At 39.9% G+C, this 24873-nt stretch overlaps 1 protein-coding gene across 5 annotated transcripts in view; it reads left to right on the forward strand.

Annotated features, from left to right (window-relative positions):
* GNAL (G protein subunit alpha L) overlaps nucleotides 1-24873 on the forward strand; it is a 193658-nt gene that overhangs the window by 57177 nt on the left and 111608 nt on the right. For 2 of the 5 annotated variants that reach the window (XM_049830330.1, XM_049830331.1), the window contains exons 1-4: nucleotides 16617-16842; nucleotides 17205-17277; nucleotides 18125-18179; nucleotides 18363-18482. In XM_049830330.1, the coding sequence (XP_049686287.1) occupies nucleotides 16704-16842; nucleotides 17205-17277; nucleotides 18125-18179; nucleotides 18363-18482 (387 nt within the window). In that variant the 5' untranslated portion in view covers nucleotides 16617-16703. Of the gene's footprint in view, nucleotides 1-16616; nucleotides 16843-16894; nucleotides 17110-17204; nucleotides 17278-18124; nucleotides 18180-18362; nucleotides 18483-24873 lie in introns of those variants that run through there. The other 3 variants (XM_049830328.1, XM_049830327.1, XM_049830332.1) reach the window with 2 other exon arrangements.

A 24873-nucleotide genomic window follows, 5' to 3' on the forward strand; every position in this document is an offset into this window, starting at 1 on the left:
AAAATTCAGGTCTTTCTTTCCTTCTTTAGAAAAATGAATTATAAATGTCCTTGTTGCCAAGCACTTGATAACTATATAAGTGGGAGAACCGCTCGGTGATATACCTTAATAGCAGAATTAATGATGTTTGAACTTAAGTCTGTTTGTTGAGACTTCATTAGCTTTTCAGATGAGAAAGTGAGTGGGGGAAAATGCACTCCAAACACACAAGTTGTGCACTGGAGCACACTGGGAGACAAGCAGCCGGTTAAGTCCCCTGTAGCACTGCCTTCTCACTATTAAACTGCTGTTGTTTCTTCCATGAGTTACATATATCCTGGGTTCCTTTCACCTTTCAGTTTTTGTCTGGGCTGGATATTTCTGTTGTTCTAAAGTCTACATGTGTGTGTTTACGTGCCCAAAAAGTGTTTGTGTGTGTGCGTATTTATGTACGGCATTTTTTTTTCAGATTTCTGTAATGTGCTTTCATGACTGAAGATCAAACACGTGAGCTCTTTTTACAGTGATGAGTCCTTAGACAATGCTTTTTAGGGTTTGGTTTTTGTTTTGATTTTGATTTCAAACTGTCTTCTTCCTAAACACTGAAATGTGACTGACTTGGAAGCATGCTAACCATTTCACTGTGTTGATGAAGGGTAGTCCCTATATTAAATTTCTTAATCGCCTGCAGCAAACTTTTTCAGTTTTTTAGGACAAGAGGATCTTATTATAATCATAAGGGTGGAATCCAATATTGGATTTTATTTGCAGAAGAGCCCCCTTTTAATGAGAGTAAATTCCTAGTGCTAAGAGCCAAAAATCATGTTTTACTGTTTATTTTTTACTATTTGGCATGTCCTCAGACAATTTGTTTGTTGTGCTGGATCATCACGGGGTCTGTTAGATCATCTAATTGAAAAAAAGGGAGTTTGTTGTCCTGGAACATCTCCAGAAGTTGTTTGTTCCACAGCCAAGTCCCTCCTATGCTCTAACTCTGAGGTAATCTTTGTAAGTCACGTTTATTATGTTTAGTTTATTTCCCTATTACACACTTGGAATCTAAAAATTTTTAATTAATATGTGGCATAATTAATATATGGCATAAAGTGTATTTTAAAAGTAAAACAAATATATTTCTAAGGTTAGTTGCCTGGCCTTCAGCCTTAGGTTGAAGGTTACTCATTCTGTACTCCAACAGAAATGCACTGGTTATCATTGCTTACGATGATTACATCTACTTCTAAGATATAGATAAGGTACTGAATGATAGGGAAAGTTTTTTAAATGGATATGTATTTCTGTTTGTGAAAAAAAAATAAAATTAAAAGTGCATGCTTTTCTTTTCATGTTTTCACATCTGATTTTTCAGGAACAGTAGGTATCTGACAACATGCTCTGTCTAAGTAACATCAGGCTTGCACGGTATACTTTTGTTTCTGTTCAGAACGTCACAAGTTCTTTCTGCAGCAGCTTTAATTTTCAAGGTTTTTTTGAAAAGTATATTTGAGGGTAGGGTGTGTCTGTTTTTCTTTTATTCAAGATCATTCAAAAACGTAATCTGCCTCTTAAAAGGTGCACTGAGAAATGGAGTTGCTGTTTAGGATTTTATATACTGATCTATGAACATAATTTTTTCAATAATCAGAAGTCTTACTGCCTCCTTTGACTGAGAGAGATTGTTATGCCCCATAAATCAGGAAGGAGAGTTTCAATGGGCTAGTTCCTATCTTTAGGTAATTACATATTCAGTGCAATCTTCTGAAACATGTATCATCTGTGTCAAAAAGGAAACCAGACTGCTGCTGACAGCTCTTATCTCATGACTGTGAAAATTGGGAGGGAGTGGGGGTTTAAAGTTTATATTGTTCTTGTATGAGAACTCATAACCATCGTAAAACTGTGTGAAATCACCTATATGATTTCCTGCAAAACTGATGCTGCTGGCATTGATTGTCGCAGTGAATGGCAGGTATTGAAGAGGCCGCAAGTAAGAAAGTAGGAAGAGGAGAGGTTTCTTCAAAAAAAAAAAAAAAAAAAGTTTATCAAAGAAGGCATCTTTAAGAATTAGAGAATGTTATGTTCTGTAAAATTATAGGTTAGACTTGGAAAGCAAGTAAAGGAGATCAGAGCACAGAAAGAAAAGGGAGGTGGTATTGTTTAATGCACTTAATTCCTATTTTGAAGATAGCCATCTAGATAAAGATGTCAGTGGTATTATGGAGGAATTGTAGATCAGGATGTATTCAGTTTGCTCCAGCTGCTTGACCTTGCCTAGCTGTTGACTGAAATTAAACAAGCCATGTTGTGATCAGCACTTTTGCTGGGCTGCTGCAGAAAGTTATATGAATGCCCATTGGTGTCTCTAAAGGTTTTGTGGGCTGAACTCTGTTTGCTGCAGATTTTTCAAGCTCAAAGCAAAACTGTTTTGTGTGCTCAGCTCTGACATGTCTCTCAGAACACGTGGATGCTCATGCTGGAATAATTCACACTTGGGCTGTCCGGCCCATCAGGAGCTCAGGATTAAAACTGGAGCGCAGCTGCTGTTCCAGCAAGCAGCCCAATGAGGGAACAGACTCTCTGTGCAGGTCATCTAATCACTGGGCTGTCATTTTAAAGTGTAGCCAGTCTTGCTAAACTTATGCTGACTTTGAGTAGCTTGAACCTAGTTTTTCTGGCATTTTTATGTAGAAAATAGAGATTCTTCTTTTTGTGCCTCCCTCTTTCCCCCTAAAAGGGAGTATCAAAGAGTGAGGTCCATCTTGCACACTGAAACCGCATGACAAAACCTGTGGTAATTGCAGGTGGATTCCAATAACTTAAACATATTAACAGTTTATGTGAACTTAACATCTTAATTTGGTGTTTGAAAGTGGTTCCTTGCATGTTATCATAGGTCTGGGCATTCTTCAAAGGTCTATCTTTTGAGGATGTATATGTCTGCTCTGTAAGTGGGTCGGTATGCAGACAACACTTTTAATACAAGAAGTTGTGGAAGTTGGGATCAACAGTGAAGAAGATCTCAAAAAGTAGCTGGGCAAAATCACAAAAATGCAAAACAAAATGGGGGTAGACCTGCAGAATGGTAGCTTGGCTCTTGGCATAAGAAAATCTATTTGGTTATAGAGAAGGCAGAGTACACATGTCCAAGTGGAAAGTATGCCATGCATAAACAGTCAGTTAAGAAACCTGTGCTAGTAAAAGAGATAACTGTGTTGAGGGATTACTCTTTGAGAATTAAGATTTTGTTTCCATGTGAATGTGAATTTATGTGGAAGCAGTATAACAGAGAAACATGTAGAACAAGTCTCTGGCTTGAGTTGGTGCCGGAGATGAGAAGAGACATTGTGGACTATGAATTAATCAACAAATATTGCCGGTGAAGTATCTGAACAAGATTGTGGGGTTCAATAGGATTCTCCCAGAGATTACAAATTTGGCTTCCCTCGTACTGGATCACTGTGAAAACTAAAGGCCTTGTGGCGTTTGCAAATTCGTCTTGTTGAACAATTTTAGCGTATGACTTCTAGATTTCAAACATGATGCCACCTATAAAAAGTCGCTTAAAACTGACTAGAATCTAGGTTTTGGTTCTTATAAAGTTCTGTGAAACTCTTGAATATATTTTAGAAAGAATACTGCAAAAAGGTTTATCTGAAAATGTCCTGCTGTAGATGTGAAGTACCCACAGACATATGAAAGTCCCATCAATTGACTGGTCTTTCCTGATTTGTTCTGAGCAGCTCATTACTGTATTTTTAATGGCCCCATCCTTATTTTAAAGTGAAACCTGACTAAAAATACTTAGCAGTTACTGAGCAAATAGAATGATCATCTACAAATATTTTAGTCGTTTATTTTTCAACGTTTCAGATACTCAGGTTAGTGCCTTTCAGGCACTTTGATAATGTCCATTGTAACTTAACTGCAGCACGCTACAATGATCTTTCTATAGTTTCAAGCTGATGTTTATCTACAATAGTTTAGCTTGGGCATATGCATTATCTTGTTCACTTTATAAAAACATGTACAGATTTTGAATATTCTGTCTTGTATTTTGATGAAAGATTTGGTCATTTAGAGGAAAAATGTCTGAACTATGAACAAGCAAACTTTATAGGCCTTGGTCTTAAGGCAGTTTCTGGTATATTCATCAGACTTCACAAAAGCTCAGCCAGTGAAGGTAAATACTCAATCAGCATTTGAGCAGTGGCGAGTCCGTGATAAAGTTGATGGACTGGTTATCACTGTTACTTTAAATGAATTCTCTTGGACATTGCTAGGCTCCCAGAAGAGCTGGTAACCAGTAGCAGGTTGCTGCCATCATCAAAACATTTTTTTTGATCTACATCCCATCCCTGAGTTGCCCTCATAAAAAGAAGTGCTGCGACTTTGGGCTGGATGAGTCGTCCTGCTGCACCACCCATGCCCAGGGCAGTAACAACAGGGCTAATTGCCAACTTACCCTTACAGGTCAGTCCAAAGAACTGTGTTTAGTTTAGTTTTCTGGTGAAGTAAAACTTTTAAAGGCTGAGTTTTCATCTGATCTTTTAATTTCTTAATTTAAAACTTGCGAGGGGATTACTTCTGAACTTGCATGCAATATATGACACCGATGTGGTGGAGAAACATTAACTCACACATGGGGCAGGTGCACAGACAGAGCAAAGGTTTGATTTTAGTGGGGTTTTCTTTTGGCAGAGAGAGGAGGTGAAGGGGTTGACAGGAAGAAAGATTTATCATAAAAGTATAGGCAACAGAGCCGTAAAAGGTAAATCATACCAAAAGACAGAAAATTCTTGTGTGTATGTGTGTCAGTAGCAAACCAACAATGTACCTATTTACCTTAGATTTTTACTTCTGTAGATTTTTACTTATGTCTTCTACATGGAGAAGGGGGAAGTTGTTATCTGCTGCTTGCTTTTCATTTTTATTTTAAGGGAAATTCAGGCTTGCCTGAGTGTGTTGACAGGTAAATGCTAATTTTCATATGTATTGGCATCGGTGCACATAAGGTATTTTATTCAAATTGTACTAACTTGTAGTTGTGGTAGAATCTAGGAGGGGAGGAATTATGTCACTCTAAAATGTCAAGATGCCAACTTTTGAAAAAAATAATGTATTGTCACAATTCCTCTCATGAGTAGATACAGGGTAGTTTACAGCTGAAGCATTTTTCTTCCAGAGGCTCCTTACACCTTTGTGAAGCATCACTGAAGTTGGGGTTGTTGCATGAGATTTGAGGCTGAGTTGCTTGCCCATACAGAATTTCTCATTGCCTGAGGTCATTGAATGGCTTATTGACCAAGTTGAACAGCACCATATTGAAAGAACTATTCCTTTTTAAGTGAAGAAAAGCATTAAAATGTATTAACGTTAACTTCTTTTCTTGTGAAAAAAGTGGACTCATTAATACCACTGAAAATGATTGATCATGAGCAGAGGTGCTAAACTGTGTGCAAAAGCTCTTTCACTTCCTAGTGACCAGCAAGTCAAATTTGCTAGTCACCAGCTCTGCGCCTTTACTTTCCAAGCTATTAACACATCAGTGAGAATACACTAATTTTGGCATGGTGCCATGCAGTGCAGTTGCTCAGCTGTATTTCCTGCTTGTAACCTTTATTTCCATTTCACAGTGATTTCTGATCACTGATTATTAGATCTCTAGACAAACTCACCTTGAATCCATTTATAGTCTGTGAAGAGAAATAGGCATTTCAAGGGAGGAATTGATTAGATAATAATATAATAATCTATATCGTTCCTAGATTTTAAACATCTGCGTTAGAATGAGATACATTGCACCCCACATTTGATTTATTATATTAGCTTGACATCTGGTAAGAAGCTCAGCTGTACAAATCGGCATTTAGCCAGATGCATTGCGTTACAAGATTCGGTTCTTTTCACTGCAGTTGGTTAAAATTGTCATTGATGATAGTTTTGCATAAGTGTATAGGGCTTTAACCCTTAGTGGAGGTAACATTGTGTCTTTACTAGCAGGATTATAGCAGATTTTTTGTGTGGCCCGTATTAGAGGTTTCTCTTCCTATCATTGATGTGGTATTAACCCCTGAAACGTTCGAGTGAGCAGATTCCAAGCATAAACTTAGAATATGTAATAATAATATTTAAATCTGGTGTCAGGATTTTCATGTGTCAAGTAAAAAAGTAAAATTAAATTAAAAAAATGTGATAGTGTATATTTGGAATAGAGCAAGCTGTAAAAAAGAAAAAAAATTACATTATTTTGGTATTACATGTAGGTGATATAGCATGGATTTGCTTAGCTTATAAATAATCCAAATACTTCCAGAGTATTGGTCAGTGTAAAGAACGACTTAAGTTGTCATCATGATTTTGATAACAATAGAACAGTCATCCGCTAAGATTTAGTTCTTAGAATCTGATAGTATAATTCAAAAACAAACAAAAAAATAAAGTCCCTTACTTAATAGGTATGCAGCATCTGTTTTTTTATGTCTGTCAATATTTTGAGTTTTTGAAGTGCAGCCTATCTGTTCAGTATAGTCCAAAAAGGCACAGAAAAGAAGGATTACTACACATTCAAGAAGTTCATGGCAACAACATGCCGTAAATGTAAACTCCAACAGTCTGTAGTGTAAATTGTATACTAACACTAATTCATTTTTCCATAGGCAATTGAAATTAATAACAGTCCATACAAAGGGAAACACAGAATTTGGCAGTATTGGAAGTATTTTGCCACAGCATCAGGTTTTTGTGTTAACTCTTTGGCTGTGTGCTCTGTACAGTTTACAGAAGACAGCCATCGACTCATGCTATAAATCACATAGAATTCTGGAGGCAACATACAGAAAGTAACCAAGTCAAACTTGAAAATTTAGGCACTTGACTGAGTGACAGACATCTTTTTCTCCTTTCTACTTACCTCGTTGCAGGGCATACAGAGAAATAATCTGACTGTTCAGAGAGCTGTAAATAGCAGAGAAGGTGACTTGGGCTGGGGAAGCGGTATGGTAAAGGCATGAAGGCAGCCTGAGGAGATTCACAGATTAGCGGGGAGGCTATTGTTTGCTGACACAATAGAAGGAACAGGCTCCGAAAGGTGTGTGGATGCCTGCCATCTTCTGCCTCCCTTTCCTCTGCAGGACGTCCACACTCGCCGTGATGAGGTGGAAATGCGAGGAAAGGGACCTCGCCATCCCCGGGTCCCCTCTCTCCCCATGGGCCATTGTGTTGCTCTCTGAGCCAGACCCATCTGGGTGTTGCTGTTGTTTTCTGCTGTCATGCTCTTACAGAGCCAGGCTCTTCTGGTGGCTCAAAACTCTGATTTCTCCTGTCTCATTTACACATGGCTCATTGCATCTCAAGACAGAAATATTAAATTTGGTGAAGCGGTTCGGACTGTATTACATGAAATACTTTTCTCTCTCTAGTCATGGGAAAGCTCTCTTGTACTTCTCTGTGAAGCAACAGTATGACTTTGATTTCTGCCAGGCAAAACCCATGGCCCTGACCTGTGGTTCTGGAGAAACCATTGTCCTCCATGGCCCTTGCAGTGTGCTTGCTGTGGTAGGAAGCTGCAGCCCTTGTGGCCCAGGGTGACAAGGCAGGCCACAGCGTGCTACGTGCCTCGCCTGGTCATCATAGGCAACCACGGGAATCCCTGGTCTGATAAATCCCACTCCTCCTACTCTCCTTCTCTGATACCAGCTCCTCTTTCTTTTACCATCTTCACCCCTCTTCTCTGTACTTCTGCTGGCTTGTGATCATTACTCTTGAATGGAGGTGACAAATGTTGATCATGTTTTCCATGAATTCCTATGAGTATAATGTTAATACTTTTTTCTCTCTATGAAGAATACCTTATTTGAGATGTTGTTCTAGACCTCCTTTTTAAGGGGGGGGGGGGGGGGGGAGTCCTTTTGTTTTGCTTTGTTTTGTTTTCGTGGTCGCTCTTGACAGCTCATGGTCATTCTGAGGGGAAATATATCCAGAAATTAAGCTTTCAAAGGGTAGGACTCTATGATGGTATATACATGCAGAGGAGCTGTATCTGAGATGTACAAGCAACTCAAGTTTGGGCATTTGCTATCTTTTTCATCATTTGTTTTTGTAGCCTCAGTAAAACTATGTAAAAATGAATGACATAGAATAACCTTCTGTCATGTATTGTGTGCCTTTTACAGATTAAATTCTTGAATCTTTCTGAACGTTCAGTTGTCCATTCCCAAACATACTATAAATTGTTGTATGGACCACAAGCATTTGAATGGTACAGAGAAGTTTTAACCTAGCTTAATGTAAGTCATTTACATGTTCAGACAGAGCATCCTTGTGTGTGTTCTTCCAAGCTCTCTTCTTTGTATACGGTGTTACGCTGGTTTGTATTTCTGGTAGATGTTTCGCAGGGCTAACCTATTAATAGTTGGTTTTCCCTACATGAACAGGCAGCACCCTAAGCTGTCTAAAGGTTAAGAACAGAGTTGTCAATGAAATTTTATAGCGGTTATTTTTATTTAAATCAAGTGTTCTCAATTAGTGTCCATGTAAAAGAACTATGTCAAAGAATACAATAGTCAAAATGTATCTAATGATCCTTTAGTGGCAGATTATGATCATATCTTTATTAGGGGTAGTAATTGTGGTGACAGTGTTGCTGGCAGGTTAAGCCATTTCTTACGACAGTAGCTTTTGTGCTGTTGCATCAGGATCAGAAATGCAGTTCCTGAAGATTTGCATATTATGAAGAATAGGCTGCAAAGACATGGAAGCACAATCTTGTCATTGTGTTTAGTGATGTGGGTGGCAGATTGCTATATCTGATTCTGAGCAGGAAGAGCTTGCATATGGGTAGCTTTAAAGGCCTTTAAATGTTTTAGGATTGGTAAACAAATTGGTTGGCTAGGTGAGTGTCATGGTAAGTTGTTAAATACTCCAAGCAGCTATAAGCTTTTTAAAAGCCTCTCAATGTTTTAAAATGTATAGTGCAGTGTCTGAACAGCTGCGTTTAGCTGAGGTGGCTGGGTTAGACCACTTTTGCATTTGTACTATAGCTAACCTCAGACACTACTGTGATAGCTCCGCACAGCATTGCACTACATCATTTGGACATTAGCTAAGGTTTGAAATTTCAAGGAGGTTGCAAGGCATTAAGCTAGAATGGTTCTTAAAAAAAACCGAAAACCAAAACCAAACCAAATGTTTCTATAATCATGCAGATTGGTATGGAAACATGACACCATTGTTGATCTAGCTGAAACTTTAAACCCAGATAAAATGTTGCCTTATTTTAGGAAGTTTTCTCACATTATGCATTTTTATTTTAAAAACAAAACTTTTTCTTTCCCAAAGTATGTGAGAAAATACAGATTCCTTACTAACACATTATTTTTAAGTGACTTGTTCCAAAATGTCTGCAAGTTCTCTGGACTTTTCAACCTTTCCCCGTTCTCCTTCATGCACACACCAATGTTTTTATCACCTTTCATCCCAAGTGAAATGATCCTGTGAGATTTCATCCATACTCTTGATCCTTAGGATAAATTAAACAAATATTTGCTCCAAAGAATCTAACCCATGTTATACAAACAGCCCAGTGGGTGCTGGAAAAAAACTTTTGCTTTTTAGTAAAAATAGGATCAGTATAATCATATGGGTTTGAATTTCATTAACCCATGCTATAAAGGTTCCATTGGAATAGCATTGTAATTTTGAGATGAGCAGGGAATAGAATAAGCGAATAAGAGAATAGAAGAAAAAGAGGATAGGATAAGCAGACTTACTTCCCAGGAAATGGTCACACTATGTTTACAACTGTTTTTCCCCTCTCCCACATAGGTATGCAGATGGAATAGTCATCTATACAAGTAATGTATCTGCTTAGTCCTATCTCCTGTTTTATCTGTCCAGAGAAATAAATAAATGCATGTCCAGACTCATGCAGTCAAGTAAAATCTGTATTTCTGTAATAAATATTATTGGTATAGATCAGGGTGCAAGTTAGAGGCTACACACATCTTGGCAACATTATTTCCTGAAGCAAATTTGTACTGATGACTCTTGTGTATAGTTATACATTGGGATCCTTAAACAGGGTTAGGAAACTGACTTACTTGCTATGAATTTAGCGGTGCTTCTGGGTATTGGAATTGCATTAATATGTACTCACTGACTGCAGTTATAGAATTCCTTGATTCACGTTAGGGTAGTTGTATGCAAGGATCATGTGTATTTGTAAAAAAATTCTGTTGAGGGACACCACTGACCATTACTGCAGGCACTCAGAAGAATTAGAGCATAATTTTGAGTTAGAATGCCAATAAATTAACTGTGTCGACACTTCCTTTGTTTGAAAATCAGCCATTTGCTGGGATAGCTAAAAATTAATTTCTCAAGCAGAGGAGTTAAACAACAGTGAAACAACTAAAGAGTATCTCAACACTTATGTCAAGACAGAGAGGTGATACAAGCGTAAGTAACTCACGGAGCAGGTGTGTTTGTGGTGAATGTAGAGACAATCTAGCTTAGCAGAATGTTCTTTAATGAATAGGGGTAGAAGCAGGCATGCTGTGACTGCAAGTGTTTTGCTGAGGTGTGTGCCTCCAAGTTAAAGGTGAGGTTAAGGCATATCTCATACATTTGGTGTCTCAAGTTTTTTTTTTCCCCAGTTTTTCACTCCTGTCCAATAGGGAGATCCTGATAGTCAACCTGAGCATTTACTATTAAATGCAAAATTGTGACATACAAAACCCTTTATAAACTGCAGATAAATGATTTGGCTTTGCTGTTACAGCTGTGCAAGGTGTTGGTCAGCATGTTGTGGAGACTCCAGGACATGTCTCCTATATAGAGTTTTTCCCCCCCTATTTTTTCAAGTAGCAACTCCATCTCTAATTCTAGTTGACTTCTTTATTTACTAATGAATTCACTTCTAAATTAGGGTGATATTAGCATGTTTTGCCTGGCTTTATTTAAATCTGTTTAATCTCGAGGACTCTGCTAAACAACTGATTAGAACTAATTTTCAGTTCCCTTAAAATGTGAATGTATTACTTTGTTTATTCAGTTTAAGGTGGGGGGGGGGGGGGGAGGTCCCTGGAGTGCCCAGCCAAGTGAAACTCCCCATAAATTGGGATACTGTCAGAAAAGTGCCTCCTCTTTTGCTAACAGTACAACAAATCCCATATCAGAGTCTCGCAAATTCATCAAATGAGAGGTTATCCTTTGGCTTATTGCAAAAGCATCCATGTCGCTTTCTTTAACGGTGTTGTTTGATTGTAATATGTAAGAATATTTAAACCACTCAAGGTTACTTAATCTTTTAAATGTTATTAGGACCTTGCTGGATTTGTGTTGGTTTCAATCAGCAACTTCTGCCTCTGGTGCTGACAGATGGACATGTGTGCAGTGCTGCCATGCAAGTCTCTTTTCACAGAAAGGGATTTCTAGTCAGGAAAGACAAGTATAATAAACATGTGAATTATCTTACCAATAAGGATCTAAATGGAAACCCCGAGCTGATGGGGATGGCCAGAGCAGAAATCCCCCTTTCCCACTGCTTCCTTGTGGGACATGGATGAAGAATAACTACCCTGAATGAAAGAGGATTGTCCTTTTTCTTTAACACAATCATACTGCAAATCTGCTTTTCACCTGATGATTCTCTGCTCAGGCTTCCCAGGAGCATCTGGCTCATTGGAGCTAATTCTCCCCTTCACAAGTGCTTTCTCAGGGCAAAAGGCTATCGTTGTCACTTCTGTGGGCTGCTGCCTGCAGTTTTTTCTCTGGACAACTTTTCTCTTCAAACCCTATTACCTTTAGTCCATAGTCTTCTACCACATCACTTCACCTGCTTTCTCCCTTGCGCTGTTTCCCTGTGCCTCATGGAGACAGGGCGGGTTGTGGTTTGGGGGAGAGGAGCAGGTGAGGGTAAGTTGGTTTGTCAGGTGAGTTACATGGTGACAGCTGCCAAGTAAAGGAGTATGGCATGGGAATGGGGTCAGCAAAGTGGGTCAGGGAGCCGGGGAACTACTCAGAGCATTGCCGTGCCCCTCAGCGTTGCCTGATGCTCTCCTGCATCAGTGAGTTTGTCCTTAATCCACAGACATGAAGCCGATCGGGCTCAGGTCTGCAGTTGCTGTGGAAATGCATACCTCACCTTCTCTGGCATCTCTCCCATCCCACTTCTTAAAACAGAAGAGCTCCTCTCGGAATTCTTTTCATGACTTTTTTGAGGTCGTGGGTTTAAACAAAAGGGTAAAGGTTAGATTTTTTTTTATCATTACATTCACTTCTCTGCAAAGCATGTGCTGTGTATTTTCTAGACCCTTAGTCAGTATTTTTAATACAGTCAAAGTTGTAATTTTTTTTTTGTTCCTGGTTCATGTATCTTATAAAAATCCACAGGTAGTGTTCCAGGGAGTGTGTACTTTTGTGTTAATATTTGACATCTGCAGGGAGAAACTTACCAAGAATTTATTACCAGAGAGAAAGAATTATTTTTGTTGAATATCTATGCAAGAACCGATTTATTTTTCTCTTTTCAGACCATGGTTTGACGATGAGGTGGAATAAAAAACACAGGTACTAGCGAGTTGCATATCCTGATGTGCAGCGATGGGCTACGTGAAAAAGAGAGGTCAGTGGGGAGAAGCAGGTCAGGTCACCACGGTGTTACCCACCTAGTGCAGTGCCCATACATGAGGACGGTGACAGCAGAGAGTTCAGAGACCCCTGTGAAAGCTGAGGCAGGAAGAGCAGCATGCAGGAAGAACCTCTTTTCTAGTTGCTTAGCCCCCCCGCCCCCAAGCTTTTGTTTACATCCATCTTTCTATTTGCTCTTTTTTTGAGAGAGAAACAGAACCAAAGCCACAATAGAGGCTGTGTAAAGGGAAGTTGGTCTGCAAAGGATCTGCAGGGTTTCTGTAGAGAAACTTCTTCCACCTCTACGTTACGTTTGCAAGAAAAAGCTCTCCATCAGTTGTGCTCTGGGCTAGAGGGGCAAGGAGTAACCTGGTCTCTTGACCCCTGCATCTGTAGGAGCTCCCCATTAATTCTCACTGTCCCTCTTAAGCCCAAACAGAATGGTCATGAGAAGCAAGACTGTGACTTCGGGGCAGGGGTGGCCACCCAGTATGGCTGTTTCCTTGAACTTAGCTTTCAGCTGGGTTGTCAATTCTCTTCCATTCAAGAATGCAAACATGGCCTCACCCAAGTAATTTGTGTTCCCCAACATTCAGCTTGAGGCTCACAAACAGTGCAACCTGAGGTGGGAACTGAAAAAGGAAAGCAGAAAATAAAGATGTCTCCATTTACTTCCAGGAGGGCTTATGGTGTACTGCCTGATTTCACAGTGGGACAACACCAAGTTTAAGCACGAAGCAGAAGATGATGAATCTTATTTTTGCACACACATACCAAGTCAGTGTCTGTTTATATATATGTGCATATATAAATATATGTATGTATGTATACATAAATTGCCTGATCTGATGGGGCAGAAGCAATGTGAAATACCTCATTTTCAGGAGGACCAGGAACTTGAGGAAGATGCCAAGTTGGTTGCCTGGGAAGAACAGGAAGAATATCCCTTCCCTTGCCCAGGATTTTGGTTTTATTCACATGTATGATCTGTACTAGAAGCTGGTTTGGTAAAACAGCATTGCTGAAACCTTTTATAGAGGTATCTGGATTATGCTCACAGTTTAGGTTTATCTGTGTGCACAGGAGACACATATTCATGTGACAGCTGTGATTTCTCTCTGGAAGAAAAAATAATTGTTGTGTCCAAAGGAGGTGAAAGCTTTTCTTGTGTTGATATGCTTCTAGGACTTTATAGTTTCGAATGTGTTGGGATAGGTGCTGTATTTGGGAAAAGCAAAGGGAGGGTTGGGAATATAATTACAGCCAAAAGTTCTTTCTGGGCACAGGTTGCTTGCGCGTGTCATTCTTGAACTGTGTGATCTTTTCTCAGGAGGAAGAGACCCGAAAGGGTCATGGGGTTTTTCAAGGGGGAGAGAGGAAATGAGGAACACTTTCCCTCTTTTGGAGAAAGGTAAAAGCAGGATATACCAGGATCCTGTCAAATCCTATTTATTGGCACTGAGCCTTTTCAAAGCTGGGAACAAATCTGCACCAAAAATCCCAACGTTAGTACATGCAGGAAGAAAACTGCTGAGTAGAGGAGGGGAAGAAACAAGGCAGATTTAGCTCGTAGGACTGACTGACACTAGCCAGATTTGGGACCTAGGTCCCAAACTGAGGTATTTACACAGGAAATAAATATGGCTACACAAATCTTGTGCATCATAAGTTACAGCTTCTGACACTGAAGAACTATGAAAATCCATACCCAGTTAGTGATTTCTAGCCAAGCCTGTTCCGTTTTGAGCCCTCATAGGGCTGCTGCAGAGAGCAAATGTGACTGCTCCTCACAAAAGCCGTTCACCACGTATCCTGTGCCTGACAGCCTCCAAAACCAGCAGTCACCCTGAATTGTGCTTCCAAACCTACCTCTATCTCAGGCGGGTTTTGCCCCTCCAGACAGGAAAATGTCAATAGGAAAAAAGCAAAAAAAAATATGGTTCAGTAATGCTTGAAAATGCATATTTCAGCCTGGCAGATCCTGTCAATTTTTATCTGTAGTGTATCTGCTGCCCACCCCCCCCCTCCCCCCACCCCTGCCTATGTAAGAAGGAAAACAGCTTCCAGAGTCTAGATCAAGCAGTACGATAAAAACATGTATCTAGCACTTGAATTCAGTAGTCTCCTGAAAACCCCATGTATCCAACCACAGGAGGAGCAGTACCCTTTCTTTTCTGGATCCTGCCCTTTTCACCTTCCCATGCTGTGCACTCAAAGTAGACAGTACCAGTTCTTCTTCTTCAATCCAGCACTTCCCACCTGAGTGAGAGAGCAATTGAAAAAAAACTAAATCCTTCTGCCTGTAAAATCTAGTTTCTTTTTGTTATGTGCATCTCAAGACTTTTTAGGTAAAAATTATACTTTGTTTGACTGAAGTTGATGGCCATCTCTTTGATTTTAGTCAGGATCAGGATTTCGCACACGTACGTAGCTATCAAAATACTAATTTTTCAATAATCCGTCTTTGAAAGTCTGGGGGAATAATAATATTTGGAGATAAAGGCTGAAAATATTTTGGGACTTCACAGGTGTCGTGTCCATCCTTCTTTTAGTGCTCTTGTGCCTCGGAATCTGGGATCATATTTGAGTAGCGCGGGTGGTTTCTGCGCAATGGAAGTTTAGCAAGAGCCAGATGCTGTGTACTGCAGCTTTTGCGCCAAGATGCCGGCGTGCAAGGCGAGAGATTTGGAGCAAGAAGGAATACTTAACACTGTTGTCTAGCTTGATGTTTCATTCCAGGACCTAAAATGGACGTGAATGAGTGAACAAAGATACGGTTTCTTGTCAAGGTTTGTGGTGGTGGGATTAGGACGTTTGTTACTGTCTTCCGATTAAACATTATTGTGGGCTGTTGGGACAGCCTCATTTTCTCGTTCAGTTGGTGTAGTGGGGAATATTCCCAAGAAAAAAAACCCGCCCGTGTGCTGCCGTGACAACTTGTGGAAAGGGACGCTTTGTTTACTAGTAGGTCAACGCACGGTGTTCGTGCGTACGTCTGCATTTCACACAGGTTTGTACGTACGTACGTACGGGACGGTGGGCAGCGTGCCCTCACGGCTGGCTCGGCTGCTTTCCCGCCCGGCTGGCAGGGGCACGCTCCCTGCTCTTTCTCCCGGAGGTCAGTCAGCATGGCAGCCATCACATCACCTGTGGCAGCCTGGCGTTTCCGACCCGGGAGCGCCAAACCTTGCTCTGGTAGCAGCCAGCCTCTTCCAGTACCGCCGAGGAATGCGGGGAAAGATCGGGAACACCGCGCCCCCGCCCCCCCCCCCCCCTCCATACACACACCCCCGTCCCCCCCCACACACACACCCCTTGCCCCGCAATCCCCTTGCCCCGCCGCAGGCCGGGGGGGGGGGGGGCGGTGGCCGGGCCCGGAGGCCGCAGGTCCCGCTGAGGCGATGCCAGATCCAGGTTTTCGCGGCAGCAGCCCTGCCGGGGCGCGAAGGCCGAGGCCGCCGTGCGGGGCGGCGGCGGCGGCGGCGGGGGGGGGGGGGACGGCGGCGGCGGCGGGAGGCGCGGGCCCCGCGGAGCCGCCTGGCCGCGGCCCCGCAGGATCCAGGTAGATCGGTCCGGCTTTTACCTTTCTCCTTCGGCTTCCCTGCGCCTGGGGCTGGCGGCCGGGCTGTTTCCCGGTCTCGCAGAGAGAGGCAGTGCTGAGTTCGGAAGACAAAAATAGAACCTTTACAGAGAAATATAGGGATTGTGTGCGCGGTGGGGAGGGAGAGAGGCGAGCGGCACCCGGCTGGTTTCCAGGAGGAGCCCTTCTCTCCCTCTCGTTGCATGTTCGGCATTTCTGCGGGGATTCCTGCCCCCCTCCCCGCCGGGGCAGGGTTACCTCTGCCGCCCGCTCTCCGCATCTCCTCGGGGGAGCAAGCCAGCCTGCTCCGCTGCGAGCAGAAGGCGGCTAGAGACCATTTTCTGTGAGCAAGCCGGGGGGGAAGAAGAGGAGAGAAGCCGTCGCAGGGACGCACCGATATAAAGACTTGTCTTCTGCCTTCCCCCCCCCCCCCGCCCCCCTCCTCCTCCTCCTCCTCCCCCTTGTAAATACTAAATCTGTAAAGGCAGCGTTTTGACATCCATCCTAAGCAGCGGCTATGGGGTGTTTGGGCAACAGCAAAACGGAGGATCAGCGTATCGATGAGAAAGCGCAGCGAGAAGCCAACAAAAAAATAGAGAAGCAGTTGCAGAAAGAGAGGCTGGCATATAAAGCGACACACCGCTTGCTCCTGCTGGGTAAGGAGGAAGGGGGCAGATGGCGGGGGGGAGGGAGCCGGAGTGGGGGGGTGCCGGGGAGCGGAGGGGGCATCTGCCCCATCCCGGCCGGGCGGCCGCGGAGAGGGCAGAGAGAAGAGAAGAGAAGAAGAAGAGAAGGCAAGGCGGTGTGCGCCGTAGGCAGGAGGCAGGCAGGCTGTTGGACGGAGCAGTAACGCCGGGCGCCCGCGGGTCGAGCTCGGCGCCCCCGGCCGCGGGGATGCACCGCGTAGAGAAACGCTGCCGGAGGTGGGAGATGCTGTCGTGTCCCAAAAAAAAGCACCCCGAACCCCCAGCCTGAACCGTGTGTCACAATGTTCTCCCTCTCCTTCTTTCTCTTTTAGGGGCTGGTGAGTCAGGAAAAAGCACTATTGTGAAACAAATGCGAATCCTACATGTCAATGGATTTAATTCAGAGTAAGAATTACTGACGCTTCGTGACTTATTTTTTCCTGAAACGCTGGAAACAGGTTAACGCAGAGCAGGCTAGGCGATTTCTCCTCTCGTCCCCTGTGTGTTGGTGGCTTGACACTGCGTTTGGGGGGAGGGAGGGGAGGAAGGGGAGCGAGAATAAGGAAATTACTGCTATTGTATATTTGCATTTTCTCCTTCTGGCCCCCGTACTGTATTTTACACTGTTGCTACTGCAGCGCTTGACAGGCCCCTGTGTAGCAACAACATGGCGACTACTTTTTACATAAAAGCGAATAACCAAATATCGCATCTGTCTGTAATACAAAAATACATGTCAAAGTCATATTCAGGATGACAATGCCTGCTGTTTTTCCGGTATTGGGGTTAGTGTAAAACTGAAACTAATTTTGCACGTTTGTAAGAAATGATTCTGTTTTCTGAGGCTACATCATTTTCTCTCTGAAAAGCTCTCTCAGAAATTATTAATCTGTAGCATTAATTTTAGATATCTGTTGGCCTTCAACTACGTGTCGTTAATTTAGAGGATGTTTACAGCATGCTGTAGAAATGAAAGAATGACTGCCAGTTCCATCAGGGCAGGCTTTGCAGATGTGGCTATGATTGCCTGATTTAAAAAAAAATACCAGGGATGAATGTGCATTGCTCTTCATACCATGCAAGAAAAGAGCTAAGGGGAAAAATACATTTCTTTTGCTGTTCTTTTCAGTTAGTATGTTGTAATGATTGAAGAGCAGATAAACAAGCGATCGGTGAAAAAAAAAAAAAAGTAAATGCAACTGACTGCTTTGGAAGAAAAAATCAAAGCGTTAATATTTCTGTTTTAATGCAGAGAAAAGAAACAGAAAATACTGGATATTCGGAAAAATGTTAAAGATGCGATTGTGGTAAGAACACGTTTTATACTGTTCTTAAATGCTTGGGTGTACTGGAAATTATAAGGATTGTGCTCTCCAAGATTGTGCTGAGAGAAATCCCATTTTGCTGATCAGATTGGATTATCTTCTATTGATCCTGTATCCTGGATTTATCCAGATTAATGTGTTTGTTTTTGTTTTATCTAATTCTAGACTATAGTTTCAGCTATGAGCACTTTAATACCCCCAGTTCCATTGGCCAACCCAGAAAACCAATTTCGAATGGACTACATCAAGAGTATAGCTCCTCTTTCTGACTTTGACTATACACAGGTAAGAATAGAAACCACTGATTTGTTCTGCTTCAAGGGGGAACGTGTTGCTTCACTGTGATTTGCTGAAACATTGGGTTTTTTACTTTTTGGAAGAAGGTGATGGGAAGAGCTTATGTCAGCATTACCACTGCGTTAACTTTTCTTACAAGATTGTGGTGGTTGCACCTGTCTTAGGGGTGCAAGGTTTTGTTGTTACTGAATTATTTGCTGTTGGTTGTAAGTGCTGTTTCTGCATTTAGTTCTGTTCAGAATTTCTGATGTAATTATATGTATTGACACATCAAACGAGACTTTGTAGAAAGCTGGTTTCCTACGTGGAATTAGATGCAGGATGTCAGTCTGAGGAGTTACAGTCTACCTACGGAAAAGGATATGAAAGGAAGTAAAAGGGTGGAATGGCCCCAATGGTGTTTTCCATACATACTGCATTTCAGAGTCGCGTAAATGGTGGTCAAGTATGGTAGTTTGCTTCCTTACGTATTTATTGTAGTTGGCACGAGCAGTGGCTTACTTGTATGTAAATGTTGCCGTCTTTTGGTATAGAATCAGTAGAAAATGAAGGATTTCTGTGTCAGGGCTACTCTTGTAGACAAATGAGAGATATCTTTCAGATTGGCTTGGGTAGGCATCTTGTGTTTGAATATTTTTATCTTTTTATGTTATTATTTATAGGAACACGCACAGAATGTTTTATATTTTATGCATGACATGAAAGCAAATGCATAGACATTCTGAATATTATAAGGAATTTTATTTTTGCAGTAGCACAATTTTTAATTTGCCTTAAAATGATATTGAGAGCAATTTGTTATGGATACAGTAAGGACTAAAAAAATGTTCATTCATTGGCTAAATGATTGTGAGTTGTGCTATCAATATTACTAAAGAAGCCAATTACAATAGACTGTCTTTAGGTTATTATAGCTTCAGGGTGGGAGGGGGAGAAGGGGAAGAGTCCTTTCTTTATTATATGACTCATATTCTCTGGTGTGTGGTTTTGCATCTGGTTAACCTACCACTTTGAAGGTTCAAGATAAAGAAAAAGTATCAGACATCTTGTACAGTTAGAATTTAACACATAATGCAGATGTTAAGAAAACGACTGCAAGGTACACCCACATCTATTGCATAATTGCTCAGTTGGTAGATGTAAGTTAGTAAAAATGAAAAACTTTCTAGAAATGGAATGCGAGTTTGAAATATTTGGCTTATGGAGGTATTGCACTTCTGAGGCATTTGTGGCTCATTTTATGTGGAGTGGGTTTTGCTTGAGTTTTGGGTACATGTTTGGGTAAAATAAATGGTGGCACGTATCCTTTGCAATTCTCTCTAGTACATCTGGTCTTTTGAGTTTCTGAGATGAAAGAAAACTAAAGTGGACTTTTCATAGGGCTGGAGATGTTTTTTATTTTCATTTTATTGTTTACAAAATTTCTCCTTTTTCACAGAAGCTAACTATATCTGATCAGATTTGATGCACTTTGATATTTTATAGAGGGGAAAACTTACTCTTCTTGGAGGGGAAAAGAATAGGACCCAGTGGACTGTGAAACAAGTAATAATTCATTTGAAATCTCGATTCAAGGTCTATTTTGGTTTAAAATAATAAAAAAAAAACCTCTGGTTTTTAATTAAGTAGGATTTCTGAAAAAAAATCACATTTTTTTATTTAGTGTCAAATAATACTCCTAATCTTAAAAAAAAAAAAGAGTTGTTTTAACCTTAAAAAAAAGAAAAAAAATCTAGTAGTGCTGGTTTAGAAGCAAATATATTTTATGTGTCACTTTCATCTTTTCCCTCTTGTTTTCTTTGCTCAATTCATAGGTTTAATATTTGTAAAATACATAGTCCAGCTAGAAGGATTGGGGTTTTGGTTTTTTTTTAATTTATTTATTTTTGTTGGTTTAGTATGTTATTTCTCTCCAGGAAGATGTGTGAGCAAGACAGATTGGGGGGGAGGGGGAGTGCTGTTGTGCTTCAGGGCTTGATTCTACTCCAGTTTAAGTCAATGATAACTTAAAGTGAAATTATGTTTCCAGCTTAAATAACTTTTGACCCATTTAGTATTTTTGGATATGGACAAATATAAAAATAAATACTTGGATTGTAATCAGTTTTGCATCCTTTGCTAAGCATTACTGATTCTCTAATGAATAGCTGGTGTATGGAATAAGGCCTTCTGAGCCAGAGAAACCAATGCAGTATTTGGTAGTAGATGTTCAGGACTTGTGGTTCTATAATCCATACTTAAAAACAGTTGTAAAGGAAAAAATGCAGACTTAGGCAGCTCTTAGGTGTTGCCTCTGGGGTAAATTCTGGCACATTATAAAATGTGACAAAGGTTACCCTTCTTCCTTTGAATGAGGGAAGAGACAATTTTAGGGTTTGTAACAATATGGATGGTAGTGAGCTGTGAAAGTTATAGCCCTTGGTGTTGCAATATGAATTTACAGATGTGTTAGTTTTTGGATTATGTTAGCCATGTAATCTGTGTCATAAAAATTGATGTATTTTAGTTGAAGATGCATTTCAAATACATTGCATGTAAAATGTGGGAAAACGACTGCACTGTAGCATGTCTTTAAAGAAAGATCCCTGATGAAATGCAAAAACTTCACTGATGGCACAACATGACCAATACTCATGAGGCACTAATTTAAATATAACTGTGACATTGGGTGTGCTTGGATATGCATTCTTAAATTGCATACAAATTAACTAATATGCATTTAATTGTGAAAATTGTCCTTTAAAATAGGTGGATTTGAAAATACGGATTTTTTTTGTTGTTGTGGGTGGAATCATACTCTTAATTGCAATTTACGACTGAAATTCTAACAATTTGAGTAAGGGTGGGATTCACATTTAGACTCAGAGATGTATTTGGGGGTTTTGTTTGGCTGTTTTTTTAATTACATAGTTCTGTACAAAATGTAAGCAGAACATCTTACTTAGTAGTGATAGAAATTTTATTTTCTCTTTACAGTCTTTTAACATTCCTTTAAGAGTCTGTGGAGTGCCCCCCCAATAGTTTTACTTACTTTTAAAAAAATATTCTTTAATTTGGTTCAGTTATGATACTCTGATTATTTATCGAGTTGATATAAAACAAAATCAAAGGTTTCCTGATTTCTTTTATAATTTTTATGTTGTCTTCCATTACTTTTATTAAAAGACTGTACCATTTTTACAAAAAATTTCCTGAGTGACTGGTGCAGTCTAATTCTATAAATCATAAGGGTTAAGGCTAGAGTGTTTACAAAGTTAATAAATATGAATAAGGCAAGTGTCCACTGTAGTTTCTTGCTTGAAAATGTGAAAGGAATCAAGATAAATTTTCATCTGATGACTAGTTTAGGCATTATCTTAGCTCCATATTCCAGGGTGGAATCAGCAGAAGGGCTTTAAAACTGAAATGGAAGCACACATGCTGTATCAGAAAGGATTTTTTTTTTTAATTATTTTTGGCAAAGTGTTGATTGATATTTGCTGAAGTTAACAGGAATTGACCTGCGCCATTTTTAATCCATTATTGATGGGGATTTATTTTGTCCTTTGTGAATCAGAGTGAGCATATTAAGGGCATATTATGCTGTTAGCTGTGGAAAAACATGGTGCATTATGTAAGCATGTGTTTACTCAAGTTCAGTTGTCTTTATTTAAGTATTTGAATTTTGTGGACACTGTGAAGCTGCTTGGTACGTAATTCCTTTACCCTTTGTTTTCCCAAAAAATGTAGTCAAATTAAGCTGCTTTTCATAATATGTTTTGGATCAAGCTCATCTGATCAGTTATCTGTAGGTATGCAGCAGGTAGTCAGTTAGCTACCACCAAACTATATAGTCAAGTGTTTGGCTGTACGAACCAGTTACTAGTGAATGTGAATCATTTATAGAGAACGTGTAAACATTTCACCCAGGTTTGGGGGAGCAGGGAGAGTTTTAAAAAGATTCATTTCTTTTTGCTAAGAATGTTTTAGAGAGGTGAAGTATTTTGTTGAACCTTCATGAAACAGTGAATTGTGCAAATGTAGTCCCTTGTGTTGATTTTAGAATGTGAGTTTTAAATATAAGTTTTAAAGCTATTCTATCAATCGGGCAAGCTCTTTAATTTAGCTCTTAAAAGTGAAATGTTAGTGTGGCCACTGACAGGGAAACTACTTTAGATTAATCTGGTCTGTGGTTTGCTCTACATTTTCAGATATTGCAGTTTGAGTTCAATTTGATGACTTTGATTTTCCTCCACATTTTCTTCTTAAAAATCAGGACTTTGTATCCATAATGTAAAGACATGAGAAAGAAAGAAAGGTACTTTTGGTCAGAATTTGAAGTTACATAGACTTGCGTTAGGCATTTCAAATTTTTACTAGACCTGGTATTCAAATTTGAACTTGTGTTGACGGGTGGTGATTGCTCATTTTCACAGCGTGTGTCTCAATGTTTGAAGTAACTGGAAATCTTGCTCAGGTGAAGTGTATTGTTGGGCTGTAGACAATCTTTATCCTGAATAAATACTTAAATAAAATATTAAAAACATTATAAATATGGTTTATATATGGTTAAACTTGCTTGGGTTGTGCAGTTAATGCTATGACTTTAATATCCTATTTAACCAGAAATCATTTAAGTTTCCCTGTAATACGTATTTGATGTAGCCCAAAGGAGTTACAAAATAGCATCATCTTACATTTTTTGATTTTCAAATAACTTGCAATATTTCCATGTTTCTCAGGAGTGTGAAAATATACAGTGTTTTACATGAAAATATCATAAAATGAAAGAGAGACTACGGTAAATATTGCCACTCAAATAGCTTCATTTGATTTTTCTTTCTATCTAGATTTTTACTTCTGGGCTTTGTTTACCGTTTTGGGTAGAATGAACAGCCGCAAGTTTTTATAATTACCTGTCATAGTGATATTTAACATTACTGCAGTGTCAAGCCAACACAAAGTTTAAAAATCAATTAGACTTTTAAAAATTCAGTCATTTGTGTTTTTCATGGGCAAAGATGCACACTGGTAGTTCTTCATTTGTTCTTATTTTCAGGAATGTGGAAAGGATCTTGAAGGCCAGATAATGATTAAATTGTATAGGTCCAACAACATTATTACTACCCTGAACTAGTGACACTTGAAAAACTGATGAAGGCGGCTGTCAGAGAAGGACAGCTGAAAATGCTGTGTATGCTAATACAGTTGTTGGCAACTCTTTAGTCTTCACTCAAAGGTTAAAACTGTCAAGAGGACTGGTATTGAAAAGTAGTGGATATTGGGGAGAAGTAGCAATTAGGTAACAGGTGACATTTCTTTGTTGTGATAGCACTTGTTTTTATGCTGTACGCTAACTGTTAACTAACAGCAGATAATGAAGTTGAGCTCTTTTCATGTTAAGAGCAGATTCTGCTGATGCCCAGCGATACCTTTCCTTCCATATGAAATACCTGTTTGCATACAGATGTAGCGTAAGCGTGTCTGGTTTTCATTAAATCATCAAGCTGAGTCACTATAATGTTCCGATTAATCAATGTTGAAGTAGAAAATTACAAACATTTAATATGTGAGATCAAGAATATATTTCAGTGTTATGTATTATTTTGTTCTTATTCTCTGTGAGCATTAAGTTTGCTGTTGACGGGTTGGTCAATCCAGTAGTGCTTTCAGAAATAACTAGTTGTTATGTTAACTAACTCCGTAGTTTCAAAAATATAAAACTAGAGCTGGGATCATACTACGAACAAGTATAGGGCAATTTGGGGGGAAAAAAAAGAAAAAGAAAAAAAACCCAAAACCCAAACCAACAAAGTTCTCAAATTGATAATATATACTGGAACTGTAAAAGTATAAAATTCCACCATGATTTTCTTTAATTCCTTTATTTTAATTCTTTAATAAATACTCTGATTTTACTGAAAAGACAACTTGGGCTTAAAATTGGAGTGGTTTGTGTAAAGTACAGCTCTTCCGTGAGGCTCAGGGTTTCTTGCTTAAAATACGCAGTTTGTATTTGGGGGGTGCTTGCTTTAGGGTGAAGGAATTCCTTATGTTCAAGCATAAAAATGAAGTAAGGTTTTTGCTTTAGTAAAACGCTACTCCATTTAATAGAAGCGTAACAACTTATTTCTTCCTCCCCTTGTTCCAAAGTCGCTGAACCACAACTGTTAACAATTTATACCAATGATAAGTAAATGATTAAATCTGTCCCAGGAAAGGAGCTTGGGGATCTACTTACACCCCCAACAATTAACAGTAGAAATACTGAGATTGGGAGCCATAGGAAGTCATGTGCATAATCACAAATGATCTACAGTTAACAAATATAAGATGTATTCAGAAAAAAAATGAAAAGAAACAGGTATTAAATTCTGTGTTTGTTTCTAGGTCTTCCTAT

This window comes from Accipiter gentilis, chromosome 27 (assembly GCF_929443795.1).
Source record: "Accipiter gentilis chromosome 27, bAccGen1.1, whole genome shotgun sequence".
Lineage (NCBI taxonomy): Eukaryota > Metazoa > Chordata > Aves > Accipitriformes > Accipitridae > Astur > Astur gentilis.